This window comes from Numida meleagris, chromosome 17 (genome assembly GCF_002078875.1).
Source record: "Numida meleagris isolate 19003 breed g44 Domestic line chromosome 17, NumMel1.0, whole genome shotgun sequence".
Classification (NCBI taxonomy): domain Eukaryota; kingdom Metazoa; phylum Chordata; class Aves; order Galliformes; family Numididae; genus Numida; species Numida meleagris.
Window position 1 is genome coordinate 7,111,553 of NC_034425.1, and position 22,688 is coordinate 7,134,240.

At 37.4% G+C, this 22,688-nt stretch overlaps 1 protein-coding gene across 5 annotated transcripts in view; it reads right to left on the reverse strand.

Annotated features, from left to right (window-relative positions):
- Positions 1-22,688, reverse strand: part of CEP112 (centrosomal protein 112) — a 149,598-nt gene that overhangs the window by 124,882 nt on the left and 2,028 nt on the right. For all 5 annotated transcript variants that reach the window (XR_002443853.1, XR_002443854.1, XR_002443852.1 and 2 more), the window contains exons 2-8: positions 22,265-22,385; positions 21,807-21,997; positions 20,911-21,077; positions 15,654-15,756; positions 15,108-15,182; positions 7,852-7,899; positions 7,644-7,721 (exon numbers count right to left, since the gene is read on the reverse strand). Coding sequence is in view for 2 of the 5 variants with exons in the window: in XM_021414850.1 (XP_021270525.1) it covers positions 7,644-7,721; positions 7,852-7,899; positions 15,108-15,182; positions 15,654-15,756; positions 20,911-21,077; positions 21,807-21,997; positions 22,265-22,385 (783 nt within the window). In the remaining 3 variants the exon portion in view is untranslated. The remainder of the gene's footprint in view (positions 1-7,643; positions 7,722-7,851; positions 7,900-15,107; positions 15,183-15,653; positions 15,757-20,910; positions 21,078-21,806; positions 21,998-22,264; positions 22,386-22,688) is intronic.

Genomic DNA, 22,688 nt, shown 5'->3' on the forward strand with positions numbered 1-22,688 from the left:
GCGAGCCACACGCGAGCCACACGCGAGCCACACGCGAGCCACACGCGAGCCACACGCGAGCCACACGCGAGCCACACGCGAGCCACACGCGAGCCACACGCGTGATGATGTTGATGATGTTGTACATAACTGTTCCCTACAAAATCCCAGGAAGGTCAAAACCAGGAGAACGTTTCAGTTATGCCAACAAGGAAGGGCTGCAGACAAGCTTGCAGCGTTGCCAAACCTCCCTTACAAACAAATTAACGAGGTATAAGGATAAATGTTTTGTTGGAAAAAAGAATGGTGCTTAGGTGAGAAGTTCGCTTTTCACAGCAAGGAGCAAGCAGGATACTTTTGGACCTGATCTCCAAGGCACTATCAGAATTTGAAGACAAAAATGTGGAAGTTAAAGCAAGTCATAAATAATAGATTTCATAGTGGAACGTTACACACAGTAAAAGCAGGTTTTCCATTTGGGATCCACATTAACATTGGGCTTTCTTCCTGCTGGTGCTGCACTCATCTTCTCAGAGTAACATAGAAATCTGCTCTTCCAAAAAATGAATGAATTTATAACCGCATTTTGGAACAGCAGATATACAACCACCCCAAATTCCTGCATTAAACACCATCAATATTTGTATCCAAGATAATGCCTAAGATTAAAAATAAAAGTCTTGGGAAGTCTCTGTTGCAAAATCCATGCAGTCTCAGCAAACCAGCGACAGACTGAAAGAAAAGCAGCAAACATGTGAAACATGCAAGCCAGAAGTCAGAATGTAAAAAGAGCCTTTATATACATGGCATTTAGCCCAGATGCAAAGGTCCCTCCACAAAAGCCCATGTTTATGATCTGGACTACATTGTTTGACCTAACAAACATTTATTCTTCTCTCCACATTTCTAACCTCCTTTGTATCCGCGCTCTCTAGAAGCACTACAGCTACTACTTCCACTTCAAACATTTTAACAGAGCGCTGTTTGAGGAGAAACTAGATATTAACTGCTGAAAAAAAAATTAGTAGGACATGACTCCATTTCCATAGCCACTAAAAATGAAAAGTTTGTCCTAGGTCAGATCGTATCAGCTTTACCCCATCAAGCAAGATGCCTGACTCTTTTTAATGACATCGAACATTTGCTGTAGACAGAAGAGTAGCTGAATGGGTGATTGTTGGTATTGATGTGTAAAAGTCATTAATTTCTTTCAAAAGAGAACAGTAATTTTTTCACAGATTTTTCAAGTTGAGGGTGGTGGGAACGGGGAGAAAAGCATACTGCTTTGTGTTCCAGCAACGGTAATAACTTGGAATGGTATTTTTACTCTCCAAGATGTGTTATCCAGCTAATAAACATAGCAGGCATATTAGCACTACAGCACATCATATTACTTAAGGGCTTTATTTGGAGTGGTAACTGTCCCTCTCCCATACATAACAACTGTGTCTGCCACTTACAGTGCAGTAATTATCAAAACAGTTAAATATGTATAGGGATTGTCAGAGCTTATACGTGGTAATAACTTATCAGATGCACTTACATACAAGAGAGCTCAGAAACGCAATGAATTATCTTCAGTTGCCAGTATTAAAAAGTAATCCTGATAAACCCTGTGAATGTGCAGAGGTCACACCAATTTAAAAGGGAGCAAGTAGAACCTGAGTCTAATAAAATAGATACTACTTGAAAAGTTCATTTAATTCCAGTGTTGAGTCCAGTGAAATAAATGATTCTGTATACACTCAGTCAACAGAACTTGTTTTCCTAGTGTTACTCTTTATCTTTTCATGTTCACCAGCTACTGAACTTTTTGCACTCGAGATCTAAGAGTCATTAAAACTGCACTTCTGTTTTTATTTCACATCTGTAACGTGGCAATAAGAGCACATAGTACCTACTTTTTCTACTCAGTGTATTTTCTGCCTTAAAAAATGGGACCTATACATGTAGAAAATCCAACTTAAAAAGAAGAAAAAGAGAGACACTTTGAGGTAGAGATTAATCATGCAGCAGAAGATTAATTCCCAGCTGCTTGGCAACCATCTGGACATTCTACTGGTTAAAACACTAGTTTGAATTGCTAACCTACCTCTTTGATCTTTCTCAATGTCTCCAGCACATATGTGCAATAATTAAAGACATAGTTCACCAACTACAACAAATATATACACACACACACACGTACATCTAGATCTCCATGACTGGACCAATTAGTATCGGGAATTATAAATCACAAGTCAGTTTATGAAAACATGCCTCATCCTGACATACACCGTATGTCTCACACCAGTATAGCAATAAAATCAGGTTTGGGTTTTATTAAGTTATATTCTGAAGAATTATCAAGGCAGACAGGATGTGATTTCCTCATACAGAAGACAATGGACAAGTTGCATATGTTCTTAGGAACAGGACATTAATCAGTCAGGAATCATGTTAACAGAAGTCAAGATTGCTGCATTTCTAAATGTGAACTAACAGATCGCTGCTCAGAATGATAACTAGGCAGTGAGAGTCAGTTTACAACTCAATCCTCAAAATAAATCAAACGCTGAATTCAAAACAGACATCAGGTTTGTGGATAAAGAAAAAGACTGGAATGAAATACTCGAAGTCACGATACTTACTGCTTGGAACATTTTTAAAGGGAAATGAAAGCATTTTCCTACCCAAGCTATCACAAGAGAAAGTTATGGAAAAGTAAAAAAAGAAATCAATTAGGTCTTATCTGCAATTTTGGATTTTCTTGCCCCTTATGGGCCACATGCATTCTTACATTCTAACAAGAATATCCATTGGAATTAAAAGTCTTAGCAAATTTTACCACTTTGAAAAGAGCAAGAAGTTTAAGAATAGAAGAGTGACTGAGTTCACAGGGAGACAAGAGGAGGGGAATGGTAACTTAATACAAGTGAGACTAGAACCTAAGATCATCAAGTCCAGCTGTTGACCTACCACCACCATGCCCAATAAACCATGTCCTGACATGGAATCATAAGATCATTAAAGTTGGAAAAGACCACTAAGATCACCAAGTTTGACCACAACCCATCCCCACGAACCATGTCCCTCAGTGCCACATCTCCACGTTTCTTGAACACCCCTAGAGGGATCCCACCAAATAGACAGGTCCCAATGAATACCGAGGTCCAGGTCCTGAAATTTTGCATCTGAAGTCATGGGGAAATCTGATCTCCTCCCTCCCCACATTATCGGAAGTTTGGTTTCTTAATACCATCATTGCTACATAGCAAAGCCACAGCAAGGCTCTGCTGCCACCTGTGTGAACATCCACAGCTTTTTAGGGTAAAACATAGAAAAGTCAATAATTCCATCGGTGCCTCTGAGCATCCCCCAAACCACACTGTGGTGCAGGATGAGCTCTTGAGAGAGGGGTTTCCAGGGTTGTCAAAAGAAACGATGACTTCAACACATGAAGCTCCAAACTGACCATGAAGCTCCAGTTTACGGGGAAATTCACATTTTGGGCCCACCTATAGGTGCTTTTGTAATTCATATGTGTTCAGAACATCAGCAACACTCTCCTCCTATCACTAGTAAATACTTCCGAGCTTAGAAAGTGTAAGCAGGATCACTAGCCCCAGGGCATGCCTACATCAGCTTCTTCAGCTCTATCAGCTCCCTCGCCTCCATTTCCTTACATACCTATATCCATCCACTGCATACATTTAATCTCTGCAGACACATACACACAAGCTTGCATCCAATTTTGCTTCATTATAATGTAAAAGAGAACAATACTGATAGACTCCGTTGCCATTCTTGGAAAATGTGAACAAAATATGTTTTCAATGAAGAAAAAAGATCAAATCCATGCTGTAGCTCAGAGCAATTTAATGTTAATTTTACATTGGTAAAAGCTTAATTTAATTACAAGTATTCTTCTTTTAGAATACTGTCTCCATATTAGTTTTATTTATTGCTTCTTTCCTGGCTTGCATTAAATATCTCATTCATGTATTTAAGTACTTCGGCAAAGAACAAAGCAATTAAGAGGCAAAAATCAAAACCAAAAGGACAATGCCCATTGATCCCTTCACATAACTGCTGAAAGGAGAAAACAATGTCACCTGCTGCTGACATTACGGTCACAGTCTCACTGCACTTAATTAATCACTTCCTATAATCTGATCCATTTAGATTCATTCCAACACAACTCACCCATCTCCTTTTAATTACAGTGGCACATACTTATTTCCACGTGTTTACCCATTTATTACTAAAACTCCACCTCCATTCACTGATAATACCTCCCAAGTTCTACAGCTCACTTTCTTCCCTGCCTTCTCTTTCCGTCACATCCAATGTTCTACATCACAGCCCTTACACAATTCCCTCAATTTCAAGGTACAATCTTGCCAGATAAGTGGAAAGCACAGTAAATCATCTGCTTTCAGCACCTTACATTCAGAACACAGTCAGATAAAGACTGCAGCATGTTGATTTTATCTCAGTGTATATGCATGAATAAATCCCAGAATTTTTGTTGCAGCAAAACTATATACATGGCTTGGTGACCTTTTCAAACAAAGTTTTTTCATGCAACAAACGGGAGTGTTTATTCACAAGAATAGGAGAAAAACAAATGAAAATTACAAAGAGAAAAGTTCTAAATCTCTATTTTAAACACTTTATTCTTGAAAAGAAAAAAACAAACGTTCTTCCTTTCCATCTTTCATTCAGTCCTCAGATAAAATGCATTTCCAGGAGAAAGATCTTTTCCCCACTCTCTGCACTCTCAGGCACCTTCCACTATTCAGCGCATCCCTCCTCATCACTGGGCTCCTAACTCTCTCTTCATCAGTCCCCATTCCACATAGCAAATTGGTGGAAATGATCCTGCAGGTATTCCATATCCTCTTGAAAATTCACTCATGGACTTCCCCACAGTTACTCCTCCCTTCAGTCGCACTACACGACACCACTCCAGATGAAAACACGACCATTTCTGCCAAGTTGCTTTAGAATACAGAATGCTGGGAAAGCGCCTGCACTCCAATACCCAAAACGTTATCACTGGATAAAGTGATAAAGTCACCAAGAATACTGCAAACACTCAGTGTTTTCAGTTATCCCAGACAGATGAAGCTTCATAACAGTTATTGCACAAAGCACTAACGTTGTGTAAAACACAAAATACTGAAATAAAGTATTATTAATAATAATGCAATTGGTATATAGTGCTCATTATTAATTTACTCCTGGTGAAGGTTACGAACATCAGTTTAAAAGAAAGTGAGGAAATTCCTAAGAAGAATTAAGACTGACAAAAATGAAAATTTAAGAAATGCAGCTTTTCTAAATTGACACCAAAACTTCTTGGAAGGGTATATTATTCAGGTAAGCTAGTTATTTAAGAAAGGCTTAACACAAATCACTATCAAATTTGCTTTTCCTTTTAAATTCCAAAAGAATCTCAAAATTGGATGTTAGCAGCGGTGTTGCCTTTATTTTTCTGAAAGCCACGATAAGAACTTGACTTTTCTTCCCCACTCCTCCACTCTGTGAATACTGAGTAGCACTCAGGATGACCAAAGCTGAGGTTCAAAGTGAAGCTTTTTCCTATTTATCAAGATAAGCCCCTCATGCAATCTGTTCTGTTTTGCTGCAGTGTTGAAAACTGATATGTTTCTGTTTTGTTGCATCTTCCTTGTTTAAACCCAGGATTGTTCAGCAATGGCAGCTTCCCAAATGGTGTAATCCATGTCAGAAGTATTTGGGGAAAATATGACTAAAAACCACTGCCTGATGATGATCACATTTTCATAGAACTGTGATGTGGTTATCATCAAAAATAGCCATGTGCTTAGCATTACAGAGTCAAAACAGGTGCAGGAATGGTTTATGAACAAAGGTCTAAGGGTTAAAAGCAAAAAAACACAGTTATCCTATTTTTATGTTCTCCTGTTCTTCTACAAAGAGGTTGAAAACAGCTCAAGGTTCACAAACGCTCTTGTATGGCTTTTTTTTCCCCTGTTGATACAACCATATTCCATAAATGAAGAGGCTTTATTCTTAATTGAGCTTCACAAACAAAGTACGAAGAAAACACATTTAAATTTTCTACTTAATAGCACACACATGGTGATTGTGAAACATTTTCTGTAACCTTTCCGGTTTAAACTAGCCCACAGTAAAGCAACATTAGCAAGAAGTACTGGATTTTTACTGTGCGGTTTAGAGGATTTTTCCAAAGAACTAGAAAATCATTCGCCGGGTATTTTGTGTAGCAACTTGGCATGCGTTCCTATTTGTTTAACTTGAAAATATTATTTAAACAACAACATTGTGCTTACAAGTTATTTATTTTTGAGTCTATTTTCACATCTTGTGAAACCTCGTCTTGCCTCGTCCTGAGGCAATGGTGGTTGAATAGCGTCAGTGCAAAAGAGCCGTGAATATTTGAACAGTGCAGAGAAAGTGAAATACACACGTACCATGCAACTGATGTATAAGGCTGCTTATTTAAGCATCACATTAGATTGCCAGATACCAACCTGAAGAAAACTTTTATATACATCACTTCATTAACAACAAAAGCATCTAAAAAGCAAATCTAACCCCCCCCCGTGTCTTCCAGAGTGTTCTTGAGATCAGCTTTAGGGTAGTTCTAATTCAAAGGTGCCCTTACAACATACCATGCATGTAATGGAGGAATGATTTCACAGTTTGCAGCTGATGCCTCTTCCTTCCCATCTCATACACGTTTGGAACCCTCTGTAGGTCTATGGACTTGGGATACCAGGTGCCCTGCACATACATGATTTGATTTCCCAAGAACATATGACTAAAAAAAGGAAGCTGAAGGATTTGAAGATGGAAAGAGGGTTGGGTTTTTGTTTTGCTTTGTTTTCCTCCTAGTACATGTTGAATTTGACTTCCTGAAGTCTAGTCTACCAGACCATCTCTTCACTGACTTCCCAAGTAATATGTAATGCCTATAAGACTTCAGAAGAATCTATGTCTTAAATGTCGTATGTTCAAGTTCTAGCTCATGATTGATTTTAAATAGTTGGTTTTAAATGAAATGAGATTACGTCAAAGATATCAGAAAAATACGACTTATTATCAGGTCTTGAGCTATGAAAAAAGGAATGACCACAAAAATATGTCAAAAGTTCAAAACAATATAATAGAGCATGAGAGACTCACATAGGCATGTTACATCACTGTCGTTATTCTTGCCAAAAAACAATAGTTGTTCAAAAGAAACAATACAAAAACAAACGAATAAAAGAGGACTGGAGCTATGTGAGGGAAATACAGAAATAATGCAGGATTTAATAGAAATCAGGTTTACACCTGCAGATTTTTAAAGACATACAGGAAGTTACGTCAATAAATCATTAGATCCATTGCTCTGAGAAAAGGTATATCTGGAAAATTCCCAGAGTCCCACTTTTCAACACAAAATATTCCTTCAAAAGTCTAGTCCATGTATTCATAAAGTCTCTTTTATTCCCTAAGTAATTGGGAAATACATTAAGTATTTAATGAAAAGCCCTGTCACTTCAGGGAAAATACTCTTACATGAGATTTTTCTGGTATAACAAACTGCTCCGCGAACACCCAAATTAAAAAACAAGTGCCTTAACTTGCTAATTTAGCTATAATCCTAAAAAAACTGAATAGCACCTTACCTCCTTTTCCTGCATTCGAAAAAGGGCTGGCTCCTCATGGAAACTGCTGCTTTTTCCTAGGCCAATCTTGGGTGTCGTCTATTGAACAAGAAAAAACAGATTCTAAGTTCAAAGTAATAACTAACTAGAAATTGTTCCTAAACAGATAGGAAAAATATTAAGCATGTTTTCTTGCCCTTATAAAATATCAGGGAATATAAATACCTACCAAAGACACCGGCATTGGTTTTTCCCGTAAATACCTTGGATTTTCGAGCTGAAAAACAAAGTTAAAGAATACGTAATCATGTCAGTGAGGTCTTATTTCTTACAGACAGGAAAACAAAACAAAAAACACAAGAAAACAGCAAGTTAAAGAAAACCTGTTGAATGTCCTTCCATCAAAGATCTGACAAATTGGCAGCAAATATTGGAAAGCCGGGAGAAAGTTTTAACTGAAGTTCTGATATCCTAAATGATTTATCTTAATTTCAAAATGTGCCAATGGCTTTAACATTGATTAGATAACAGTTTACTAAGAGCCTTTGTAGGATTTGCTAAATACACAGTTTCTACCAAAAAACTTTATTGGGTAAATGTCATTTAAATTAGTGTAAAGCTGGAGAATATTCCCGATTACAATGAATTTAATCTCGTGTTTTTGAAAAACACGAGTGCGTTGAAACTATATCCACATATGTAAGTCATAGAGACAAAACATCAGGAAATAATTCATTACCAGTACCGTACAACTAAAGCAGCTCTTTCAATCACACTATTTTTAAGAACTGAACACAGATCACTGTTCACAGCCCAATTCCTCTATCAGAGAGCTGTATCTTTTTAATTTTCTCAAACGATGGGACTCAAACATCACAGAGAATGTGTGATACTCAGGAGAAACTTTCAAGGGTATAATCTCATGAAATGTGGCAGTGAGATTTGGAATTGGAATGCGATTACAATACATATTCCACAAAATTTAGTCTATTTATTTGACAAAAAAGATTAAGTTGATCTATGAGGCATGGCAAATATATCAGATGTTTGCACTTTCTCCCATACTATTAAATAAATTTTTGTGTTGAACTTATCGGTGGTAAAGGAGGCTTAATCCCTCTGAAATTTTGATTTGATACAGTATTATTCATTTTCTTTCCTAAAAGGGTAACGGCACATAGAAATCCAATGTAAAGTCATCATATTTCACCCAAAAGTTCTTCAAAATACTAGCACTTTTAACATACACATTCAGTTTCACTGAACAGTACTAGACAATATTTTTGATGGTTAGTAATTTATTAAGTAACCTGTTTTCCTTGTCAATGAGTTTACTAAAACGTAAGTCTCTCATATAAAGGTTTGTGTTTGTTTGCTTTAAAACTATGCCAAAAAGCATGGGTAGACATTAATGAATAAAGGAATCCTCTCTGCACCGACTGAAGGAAATGTGTTAGATGAGAATAGTTAGGAGAGGCATACAGGAGCAAGAATACGATGAAGAATACGATGAAGAACAAGTTCTGCTGAAGATAGATAACAGCGGAGAAAACAAGGAAGAGATGGAAATAAACCCGTACAGAATCCAGTAGAATAGAAAATGTAGGAGAATTTTCTCCTACGCATTTGAACCTGCAATACTAGTTTATATCTAAAATTCTCTAATTAGTATTATGCGCTTCCTCTCAGCTCACTTTGCTTCCAGTTCATATTGCATCCCCTCCACAAGCCAAACCAACATCTACGCAGACACCCAGCACTGAGGGCTTGCAGAAAGCTGAAGGTCAGCCCCGACCTGGCTCCTAAGAAACAGAGCAGCAGATCGTCCTGAATATTGAAAGTCTTCATCCATACCGGGTGGCAGTTTGAGAAGGTAAGGCTGCAGGAAGCAAATTCCAAAGGCATGATGATTTACCAAAAGCTCTCTCTTGCTAAATGAATAGTAACCCTTTGCTTTTTTAAAGCTAAAATATATTGCAAATATTTACGATTAATTCAAATACTTCATCTGACCATGAAGCTGTTTACTAAGGTATATCTTACTTGTTTATAATGGAGAAGGAAAATGTGTCTCTAATATTTTGTATGGCCTAAGTCTTGCATTTTTTGATTTTGTAACAGCAGCCATATGTGCTTTGAAGTTAAATGTTCCCACTTTGTTACTTGTTGTGGATTATAGCCACTTAAACTGATCTGTAAACATTTAATGTCTCAACATTCATTCTTTTCATGCTGGCCTTCTGCAAAACTTCTTGTTCTCAAAATTCTACCACATTAAAGAGGGAATATCACAATAAAGAATGCCCAAAAAAGAAAAAAAGCTTGTATTTATGAGAAACATGCAAATTTAAAAATAATAAGCAAAAGGTCAAAGACAAACCAAAATACATATGCATGAAACTGAAGGACTGCCATGAGAAGAACAGTAAATCACATCGTGCTTTTTTAGGAGTATGAACCAAATAAATGTCATCATGAAAGACATCTTTATTTGAACTAGAATTGAACTCTAATTTGTAAATACCACTTCTTCATAAAAAATGACATTTTGAATCTCTTTGTAGAAAAGACTTTTGTTTCTCCTATTCTATTGGGCACTCAGACAACAAGCTGTTTTTCAATTTGTGAGGACTGGCACAGTCACCTTCTAGTTCTCGAGTCCCCATAAACCAGTAAATCTTGGTTTTGGGAGGGCTACACATAACCAGTTCCCCATTGAGAGGGAAAAAAACACTTTCCATAAAGTAGACTATTTGTTAACTTTTTTTTTTTTTCATAAATTGAGAAAGATAAAGGAAGAAATCCAGCATAAAAAAACAAGATCCAAAACTGAATTTGAGGTAAACAAGCCATAATTTTTTACTCCAGCATTTCCAGTTTCTATTACATATAGCAGCCAAAATGATGCGTTTTTAAAGTATACGACTTAAAAGCTACCAATTAAAGCAATGAGTGAAGCATTGATAGGAAAAGTATGCTGAATTAAAATGGTTTCTCACAAAAGCAATGACAGTGCACAAAGAGTAAGCAGGAGCACTGCGTCCTGCCACAGGACATCCTCAGGCTGAGAGCTGCATACAGACTATGTCAGTCACAGCCCAGGAACTTATACCAAAGCTTCTGCTCTTTTGACACAGTAAACATCATCACAACAAGGATGGTAATGTTATGGCTTCATTCTACCTTGGCTTGTTATAGCTTCATTCTACCAAGTCACATTTTGTCCTTTGGAAGATGCTTATCAAGGTATATTTATCTTCAATAATACACGATGGCATCTTATTACTGCTCAGTAACGAGTCAGAAGGTATGTTGTATATACTAACACGCAGGAAAAAACATTTGGATCAGCAGGCTTGTTGCACATTCCCCCTGTAAGCTTCTTCAAAGACAAATTTTGATTGTTTTCAAAACAAGGATGGAAAAACACACATGAAAGAGTTAAGAACACTTAAGATTTTGAAATGGTAAACAACTAAACTGAACCTTGCCCTAAGTTCTTACTTTAATCTAACAAACCCAGCCAGCCAGCATGTTCCCTACAGAAATAACTGCTGAGTAGCTTCAGGAAATTTGAGTAAGGACATTCTTATCTAACATCATAATTTGTAGGGAAGTTCACTTTAATGCTGCTTCTGCAGTCTTAGTGGAAGGACATTAAAGCGCATGAAGGTTGTTTGTCAGCATGGAAGTAGAATTTATTTTTTTGAAGTCACAACACCATTTGGAGTTCACTGTGGGAAAGTTTTTACAGCGTTGCTGCCCTCCAACACCATAACATATACGGTAGATATGTTTACAGTAAGCAGAAAGACTAAGAAACCAAACAAAAGATAATAAAATGGTTTGTACAGAAATGGTTGAGCTGAGCTGGACTGGAAAGACACAGGCAGGCACGAGCCAAGTACACAGAACATATCATGCACCGCTGCTGCAGCCATCCAAGAATTCTGTGTTTGCATCTATTTTAACCCTGTGTTATATAGAATTCCTCCAAGCAAGGAGAATGTATTTCAGACCAATGACCACAGGATTTCTTTGGCCTCGGTCCTCTTAAACCTTTATTATGCCACAACATTTCCCAGGATAGATTCTTCTGCACAAGATCTGAGCGCCCAAGTACTACGGACGAAAGAGCTCACACCACTTCTGGAAAAAGCGGAAGAGTCAACTCCTGTCCTGGCTGAATTTCAATAAGGAAAATTGACGTTCTCCCTGATTAAAAACCCTCTGCTACTTCCTCAGGGTGCAACGTCTGTATGCTTTCTACCTAAGATGTAGCGATGAATTTCTTGGTTTTGTTGCACCTAAGATTTACTACAATTCAGTGACAAGCGAAATTGTACCAGAAGCATCAGGAAAGGAAAAACAGGTTGGTCAGATGGGAATATGCAGGGGTTTGGTTCATTGTTACTCCTCAACGTGAGTTAAATTTTTAATATACAAAAATTGCATTTATCTGCAACCTAAAGAGTTTAGAAGAAAAAGAAAAGAAAAATTTCTAAGGCAAGTTGTTCTCTTATCCAGCAAGCTTCTATCCCTGACACCACATATTTTACAATACTTCATTACTTCTTGAGACGTAATTAAAGGGAATGTGGGGATGTCTCATTCCTGATGTATACTGAATTTCCAACAAAATGCAGAAGCTTATTGACAGCTGTTAGTAAAATATATAAGATAGTTGAGGAATTTTTAAATATATTCTAAAATATCTGGACAATGACAAAGTAAGTTCAAAGTAACAAAATGGCCAAAGATTACTTGAATTTGTCTAAACTCCCAGCTCTGAAACTTCCCCTTCAAGCAACAATACCAGCAGATGTTTTCTCTTCTACATTGCAAATGCAACTTCAAGGCATTAACACTTCATAAAGCACAGGCCCACATCAGTTTAGATAAGAGTCAATAAGGGCTAAGAAAAACATTTTATAATGTATTTAAAATTAGCTAATATTAGCATTCCGTGTATGAAAAGCAAATTTATCACAAAACTTTTTTTTTTCCCTTAGACATTTAACCAATCATGCCTAGAATATAAAGAACTTGAACAATAAAATGTTTGATAGAGATAATCAGGAATGCTGCAAGGCAAACAAAAAAAATAATCTTATTACTCGTGAGAAGCAACAATACTAGCAAGCAAAGTGATGTAAGAGTTTGACTTTTTATGTAGAAAAGGTTATTACCACTAATAGCAAAGAGGTCAAAGCTAAACAGACTGTATTTTGGATATACTTGTTTAGTACAGAAAGCACAAGATTACTTCTTTATACTTGTCCCAACAGAACCCTCAGTCTTGCACACAGTAACAAGTTTTTCCTCACATCATCTCCGTGCACTCCTCAGAAAGAGCCCTTAACCTCTCCTCCACCTCACAATATCCACAGGTCACAGCATGAGAAACCAGTGCCAGGGTAATGTCATATTCTATGCACCATCTCAACAGTAAATTTGCACAGATTACTTCCCCTGCACAGAAATAGGAGCCCAATGTACACTAATCCTAAATTCCTGGGATCAGCTCTGTCCTCATAGACAGTCGTACGGAAATACACAGGCTTTGTCAGATCAACAGACTTGATTCACCACCTAGTCCTTGAGACACAAGTAAAATTCAAAAACAAGGAAATTTTGAAACGCTGTGAAAAACAGTTATTCTTCATATTAGGCAGTTCAACTTGAAAGCCATTCTGCATATTTCATCTCCTAACTTTCCAACAGTACTGAAACACTCTTTTGGGTTAAGGGTCGCCTGCACCACCTCTTTTTTGTGAGCACCATCTCTTCCCAAAGCTGAAGTCTCCTCTGACTCCTAAGGTCAATCAAGTTTCTCAAACTGCCTGCAGATGTAACTAGCAATTAAACAATAGCCAGGTGCTCCCGTGGCAATGGGAATGTTTACAAGCAGTAACAGCCCCATCTTTACAGCCTTACTGATGCAGAAGTGTTGCCATTTAATAATTAAAGAGTAATAATTTAAAAAGTCACATATTCTTCTCTAAATATGAAGTTTCACTTCAAACACCTTGACCCTTTAAATACCCACTGGAGGCCATGATCCCTCACAGGGAAACACTGTTCTATTTCCAACCACTTAGAGACCTCTCTTCTATAACCTCAAATCCTTTTTGTCGTAACTCCCAACAAGTCTTAACAGGTGATCAAAATCTCTCACTAGCAACTGGTTTAAGTCTCTTCTCATTGCTGGTAATTAAACAACTGATTTGTGTGTCATTGTAGCCAATTTGTAATCCGAGAGACTGCCTATATCAGTGGAGGATTATTGTAGTTTAATAACCCTCCATTATTAACCCAACATGATTGCAACTTGAAATTTCAATTAGAAAAAGACATAAAAAAAAACAAATAGAATTAAAGAGACAAGCAAGCAAGAAGATTAACACTGATATCAAAGTGCTTGATATCAGGAATTCTTTGTCAACCTCAACTGGAACAATCAGTAAGATGGCCATAAGCAAGTTTCCCCTTACAGAAGCTTTAAGAGTGCAAGGTATTATAACAATCTGATCATGTAATCCAGGTACTAGTGTAAACCAAATATTCAAAACCTGCAAGTGACTGTACCTTTGTTTCAGTCACCTGAAGAGCAATTTCATGAACTGAATTTAACTACTCTTGAAAAGCTTTTGGAACACCAGCTCTCCTCACTTTAAAAAAAAAAAATTTCAGTCCCTGAAGGATATACATTCTTCTTTAAACTGAGGAGTGCTACAAATCAATCTTATATTACTATATAAAATAGAAGGAGCTCTGAGGAGCAATAACAAACCCCCAGACTAATCTTTTCATTAATCTACACCCTCAGTTTGGAGAAAGCAGTCAGGCAGCTCCTGGATTGCCTCAAGGTCAAGACTTTCTTCTCTCCCAGAAGAAAAGCAAGCATGCAATTTACATTTAGAGTGCTAAAATTCACCAAAACAGCAGGAGAAACACCGAGTAGGACACGAAAAAGTTAACACTCTCTTATCATTTATGTTTCTGCTGAAGAGAACTTTGCCATTCATACAAAACACAGTGTTACAACCAAGATTTTTAAAGTTCTGTCCTATCGCTCTGGGCTGACAATAGTGTGAAGAATTAGGATTATTTGGTCACCTATTAATAATACATCAACAAACCCTTCTTCATATTAGCATAAATTCAAAGTAATCAAGTTTTCTGGAAACAGTCTGCATTTCTACTGGAATAAGATATTTGGTTTTGACCATCAGATAATATTTTTTCTTATGAGTAATTATACTGAAGACAATAAGATTATTATTGCTTGTAAATAAGACATTTGAACATTTTCCTTTTAGGATGACATGTATTCATAATTAGCCCTTCCAAGCTTTACCACTTTATTTCTAAAAGACTGATTCTTGCACAAAATTTTGTTGACTAAATTCAAAGATGTACACTGCATTAATAAGGAGCTTTCATTTCAAGTCCATAAATAAGTAATCCACTCTGTTTTCTTACCCCAAGATTCCAACTATTGAGACGCGCATCAAGGTCACTGTCATCCAAAGAAAGGGTTTTCTTATGATGGTGGTCCTGGAGCATAAGAAGTGAAACAAAATATCGGAAGAGTTGACAGAGACATAGTGTAAAAACAGCTTTTTGCTGGATTTGGAAATACTACAAAGTTCTTCCTAACTGTGTCACGGTACCTTTAATCTAAATAGCTTAGTTACCAGCAGCATACTGTACAAGAAGATGATGTCAACACAGACAATTTTCCAAGCCTGGGGATAACAGTGCAGTAAGTGTTAAGCACACTACACTAAACATAGGTCAACCTTTAGGATGACTTGAGAACATCCTACAAGAAATTATTTCCCCATGCACTTGCAGAGGGCAGGTTTTGATGAGCTTTAGTCATTTGTGTCACTCCTTCCTTAATATCTGCATCTGTACACAGGGATCATGACTCATGCAATTAGAAACAACAGATCCACAGGGATATATAAAAAGAATTCATTGACACTACAGTAAGTTATATTACAAAAAGGAGAAGCATCTTACAGACAGAGGTGCTGCTAGGTCATCTTCATCAGTCCGGAGAAGAGGACTCATAGACTGTGATCTTAGCGTTGGCTTCCCATCGTACTTGAATCTCTCCCTATTACTACAAAAAAGAATAAGAAGAAAGAATTCATTTGTATATTCATAGTACATTAAAGTGAGAACTAATATCATGTATATCATAGTATATTAAGAAGTGCTCTTTGCATTTCTCAGTTACTATATGACCCAATATCTCCCAGTAGATTTTAAAATAAATCATAGAACCATAGAATGGTTTGGATTGGAAGGGACCCTTAAGATCATCTAGTTCCAACCCCCTGCTACAGGGGGGGACTCCTCTCTGTAGACCAAGTTACTATTCCTAAACATATGAGACACAATAGGATGAAGTGTGACAACTCTGAGATGAAAATGGAATGATGATGTTGGTTGGCTACTTCATAGGGGAGACTAGTTTGGGAAGCACCAAAAAAATGTTCTATTAGGTCAAGGTACATCTTTACGTAACACACAAACCTGAAGACAAGGGCAAGAATTACACACACAGCTCAACAGAAAAGCGGTGACTTGAAAGGCCAGGGTGGAGTCAACATGTTAAAGTAATAAATCAATGACTGTAGTAGTTGCATTTCCCTTCAGTTCTGTTTCATGGACTGCAGTGGTATTTATACAGGGTACAGTAAGGAAAGCTCAACAAGACAGAATACAGGTACAGAAGGAAAAGGTATTCTGTCCAGTAGTGAAAAGTGGACAAGGATTTTTTTGGAAAAGTTTTTAGCATGAAACATATGACCAAGAGGTAAATTAAAAATAGGAGATATATGAACTTAACTGTCACTCACAAACCTGGACAACAAACCTTTCTCAATTACTGAACAGTGAAAGAAAAGAACAGCAGCATGGAACAAAATAAACCAAAGAAAAAAATTGAGTTTATTAGATAGATTGATAAAGCAAAAAGTCCAAAACAGTAGCAAGACATCTTTCGGTATATCCTCCAGTGTCAAATCCACATGCATTAAGGTAATTAAAAACTCCTGTTAGTAAATCCACCTTCCTATGACTAGCTATATAGCATTAAAACCAAGTCAGACCATTAAAATACCCTTCATTCTTTCCATCTGGCAGAAAATTAAACTGTAAGTTACGCCAAAAGACACTGAGATGAATTCAGTGTTTACGAAGAAAAAGACAACTGTTGTATGTAAAATATAAACGAGTCACTTCTAGGAAGACATACACAGAAAACTTTCCAAGAAGCACACCACCCCAGCTTTCATCAAAACAGCAGGGAACAGGGAAATATAAGAACTGGAAGCATACCTTCCCTTCTAGCAACACCAACATCAACAACATCCATGGATACAAAATATCCATTACAAAGCAGTAAATTAGGTGAGTTTAGATAAGTCTTAGAGGTAAAAAGAAAAAAAGGCCAGAAGAGATGTCATAATACATAGACTGTTTCCAGCATTCCAAAGCATTCATATCTTACCAAGACTTCATTTTTCACAAAGTTATCTTCCAATGAAAGGAGACAGGTCTTTACCTGCCAGTAAGCCTGGACTTCTATCAGTGGACTTTTCTGAGCAACATTCAAGTTGCCTAACAATTAAACAAAGTTTAAATTGCTGAAAATAAGAAAAAGCAAAATTCATGCTCCTATTATGGTGAGATTAAGGGCTAATAAATATTGAAACCAACCAACGAGTTACCTGTAATATTTTTTAAACTGGAAAAAGGATTAAAGTCGAGTTATACTCTTAATTCTGTATTTGCTAATTTGAAAAGGAAGCCACTTTACTTGACTCTTAAACCAGACTGCACAAATACAAAGGGTGGCCTGCAACTTTGCTCATATCAAACATACATTGCTCATTCACTTCCTTTTCTATCCTCCTGCTATCAAGTCAGGCTCCAGGACTCACAAGATGTTATGTAAGATCAGCTGTTTCTCCTCCCACAGCATGCAGGTGGAGAATTATCAGTCCTGACACCAGCCCCGTGACTCCTGCTTCAACCACAACCATGAACTAGCATGGAAGAGGGGAGCAATTTGCTGCTAATAAAGGAGATTTGTAAATAATTTCCTACTAGGAAGAAAATGAGGGCAACTCACCGGTTCTTCCCGATACAGCACAGCCACACATCACCTGTAACAATGTTTCTCAGGCCTAATCTGTAATGCTATACACATACAATAGAATTTTCCTACAGTCAGGAAGGTCAGATTTTTGTCCAAACTGTACATTATTCAGAAATGTGAAAGAGTAGTTTTTAGTAAAGATACATCCTTCTAGCACCAGCTTGCTTGATCTTACATCTTAGTTTTCATGTAAGACTTGCCTACCTAATTTGTGTTTAGCCTGATAAACAGCTTCTGATACAGAAAAGCCAAAGTCTTCCTACACAGCAGCACGCACCCCGCAAGATAAAAATAACTACGCACAAAACTTCTCCATTCTGCCTCTTTTAGAAGAGAGAATCTTGAATAAACTAACATCAAAAAAATTACTCATAAGCACTGACATATCTGTTTCGCCTTGAGAAAATGTTTTATTCTATCTGTAAGAATTAAGTCATGGATGGAATACAAAATCTCCATCACACTAAATAAAACGCGTGCCTATGGATACAGCTCTCCTAACACGTTGTAGAGCAGGGAGCAATGTAACGTAGCACGATCGCCATCTGCTGGCTCGCTTTAAAAACTGCAGATTCCAGAAATGTGAATACCTTTACGTCTTTACTTGCACCGACAGCATGCACTAATCTGCAAATACAAAGAAAAACTTGATCTGTACATCAATTATAGTTAGCATCTTAAAACAGACACTCGTAAACAGGTATTAAATAAATCATCTCCAAGAAACATTGTAGCTGAGACATTCCCCTTCAGCGTTTCTTCATGTGTTAGACAAACATTTAACTGTTTCTCAACGGCTATAAAAAATTAATTCATGTAATCTACAAAGGTATCAAAATTGCTAATTGCCAACACATCAAATCCAAATTTCCTTATACTGAGAGTGGAGCTGTGTACGAGTTCTATTAGCAGAGCCATGCCTATACAGGTGGATTCCACTTCTAGAATTCATTGAACCAATAACTTATTCCACCACATTTACTTGCTTCTCCTGGTGCAATACAATAGGTAACACGTGCCTCCAGAGGACTTGCCAGATCCTTGGGAATCATCCAATCACCGACATAGATATGGCTGGAGTCCCACAAGATCAAAAAGGAAAAGCAAAATAAAACTTCACTATCCCAACCACGTCTCAGGGAACTTTGCCAGATCAAACTAAATCTTGTGTTAAGGTATGGAATGGAAAAGGGGGTCAGATTTCCAATATTCTACTATAGTCCAGGTAGAAAAGAGAGAAAAAAAAATAGTAAAGAACACAAGGAAGGGAGTAGGTGGACCTGTACCTCAGCCTTCCTCAAGAGGGGACACGTGTAAGCTGGTTACAGAGTGAGGAGTACACAGCCTCAGAACCTACTCAAATAATACCCCAGCCATCACTACAACTAAGGAATTCAGAGCAATTCAGTGCCTTTCTTTTTTTCCCTTTTTTTTTTTTTGCCACAAATATGGCATCATACACATACCAATACAATAGATAGGGTATTAGAAACAACAAAACTTTATCAGCAGAACTCCTTCACCACTAGGCCCAGATCATGCTGCTCTCAGCAACCAAGCCAATCTGCTCAGGTCTATGCCACAGTCTCAGTGTGCCACAATATTGACTAACATGCATATAATGCTATAATGTGATGGAAAGTACAGCAATAATAGTAGGGTGGCAAAGTCTTTGGCTGCAGCAAATGAGGACAAGCCCAGATGCAGCAGCTGTAGACAAATTAACAAAGGAAAAATATTTGCTTATCTTTGGAAGGCCTCAGGTAAGGAGGGATCTCCAGCAACATAGCCTTGCCCTCACTGCCAACCCTTAAATGAGGTCTGGGCAGGGGTGGATCCTGGCTCCTGCCCTTCCTGTAACTCAGGTGCATCACATGCAGCTGAGCTCCCCTGGGCTGGCCCTGCCTTCCCACCAGGTGCTCCATTACTGGTTCAGGCCTTGACTTGGCATTTCTGCTACTCATACATTTAGTTGAGGTCTCAAAGAGAATGTCTGAAACACAATATATTCCTTGTTTCCATAAGGCTAAGCCTAATTGTTTTAAGTCTATTTAGACAGCTCTTCCCAATGCTTCTTTTTATCAGGAAGCCAGAAGTACTAACACAGCTGGCTATTTCAGTGATCTCCAACTTTATTTCTCCCTGTGCCCATAGGGACATATCACAAGGCCCCTCAGTATTAACAACGTAGCACTTGGAAACCTGAGATGAATCACTCTTAAGAGCAACTTTTAAAATGATTGTTACAATTGCACACTGTTCATGGATACATAGGAGGAAAAGTTTCAAGATACTCAATATCAAGGTGACGTGACTTGTAAGAGAGCCTGTCATCTGCATAAATCACAGCTGAGCCATTTAAAAATGCAAGACTTGGCATTGCAATAGAAGGAACTTGAAAGATAGCATGAACATCAGCGTGTCTACAAAATAAATAGCTAATGATAACGGCTTACATTTTTCGTAAGTGTACACATCAAAAAGCCAACAGGAAACTAAGACTTAATAACCTGATATATTTCATCCCTTTAGCTACTTTGTTAATCAGATGGAAAAGGAAGAGCTCTATATCCAACTAATAGGAAATAAACATGCAGTTTAAGCTTTCTGGTACCTGCAAATCCACTATGGATTGCAAGAACAAGATGCAGCTACAGATATTCTGAATTCTGAGGTACAGCTGCAAACAAGCAATAATGAAACTTCATTACCCTAAGTGCAAACATGCAGCGTAGAGGCATAGAGCACTAGCTGCCAAAGCCGATGCATTTGTAGTAGACAGCATAATCAAAATATATTAAATTTTAAATATATGTAACATTTAAGCATAACAGGAAGGCAAAAAGGATAGAACTACGAGACTTGGAAGAAGACTTAAAGGACTAAGGGAAGTAGACATAACGGAGGAATGAAATAACAGAAAAGTAGAAAAGCGATCAAGTTGAAAGCTATTCATGACATTTCTGTACATAAAGTATGAACACTATTTGAGGTCATGAGGAAGTGTAATAAATCCATATATACAAATTAAAACATACAAAGCTTACCAGATCAAACATACATTAAATATGAATCAAATATTGAATAAAGCAAACATAAAAGTCTTACTCATACGTAAGTGCTGCTGCTAAAGATGATTCTTCTTTAGAAGATAAAGTCCACAATTCCTCATGTCTGGATTCACCTTTTCCTAACTCTCCCATTACCCAGTCAGGTAAGTAGTCTGGGCTGCTACTTCGAATTCTTGTTGAATTCGGTTCATCAAAATAAATTAGCTGTAATTAAAATAAATGCAAAGTCAACACTAGAATATATTTACATAAATATATTCTTTATGCTATTAATGTAATTTCTTGCACAAATATCTGTTGCATAAAAATTATTTTTCAGATGAAGTCAATGAGGTGTGCAAATATTACCTTCCCTACACATGGAAATTAGTACAACATGCAAGTTTAAATGTTTTCCTGTACTTTACCTCCTTCAGTACAGGTAACTTGACTCGTCACGCACCATTAAAGCTGATGCATGCCATGTTATATTCAGGTCTTCAGAAAACAAACTACAAGCTTAACAGTGTCTATGTGCAATACCATTATCTTTTCATTCAGAGTTTAAACAGCTGGAGTTCATGGCAAAAGCCAGAAAGGTAGACTACTGAGTCACATCAGTTAAGCGCATCATATTCCATGCAAGAGAACAATCTGCTGTTTAAGAAAAATTACACCCTTTCAAAATATTAGGCAGACATCATCTTTCTGCTCCCTAGCACTTATTTTTATAAGACTTTGAAGCTGAATTCAGAAGAAGAAAAAGATCTCTCATAAAGGATTTTGTGCATCAAAAGATATTTCCAACATCAGCTACAAGATACATAACATAAAAGTCAGAATCAACCACACACACCACCACTCAATTCATTCAAATTGTTTTTCATGTTTATGCCAAATCTAGGACCTTCAGGTATTTTCAAGAATAAATTTAAGCAATAAAGTTACACTCACCATGTATGAAGGTAACGTTTTCAGCATTCCTGGTTCTGGTTTATGAGTAAAAGGACTTTCTAGCACTCCTCGTTTCAGCATGTGGAGCAAAAGTTTCGCATATAAGTTCCGATTCTCCCTTCCCGCTACTCCTGTTCCTTCTCCTGAGGGCTCACACAGTTTTTTAATCCACAGTGCACACCTCTGACGTTCTGAAAAGACAGACACATGTATAATCCCTCTGTATCATCAGGGAAAATTGAACACCTATCAGGAAGACACAAGTCCACACAAATAATAGCCACAGGGACCCAGGAAGCAACTAAGTTGTATAAAACTCCCTCAAAACAACACCTTGTAACATCAGATATTAAGCACCTGGTTTGGTTGGTAAAGCAATACACGTACACCTAATAATTAGCAGTAAGGTTGAACATTGTTATTAGTGTTTCTTGAAACACACGTTTTACCGTATTTACCTGACCTATGCTGCAGTTTTAGTACATGAGGCTTCATATCCACAACGCAGCGATCAAATTCTGCATCCAGTTCTTTCCATGTTTCCTCTTCACCATTCATTTTGAAAGAAAACCCAGCAACCTGCATGATTGTCCACATTGAAATGGAAAAGGTTAACCACCATCCTACATCCCTCTCTAGTCGTCCTAGGCCAAACCAAGGCATGCTTTGAGATGATGTAAATAAAACTAAGTATTTCATTGAATTCACACAAAAATAAGTGGTTTTTTTTTTTTGCAAACGACAAATGTTCAATTCAATTTTCAACGAGAGCGTGCTTGCTTAGATTTGAAACTTGCCAGCCACACAGAAAGGCGTTCAACTACACACAATTTTGTATAAAACAGCACCTACATGAGTTTGCACAATAGCTGCACTTATAGC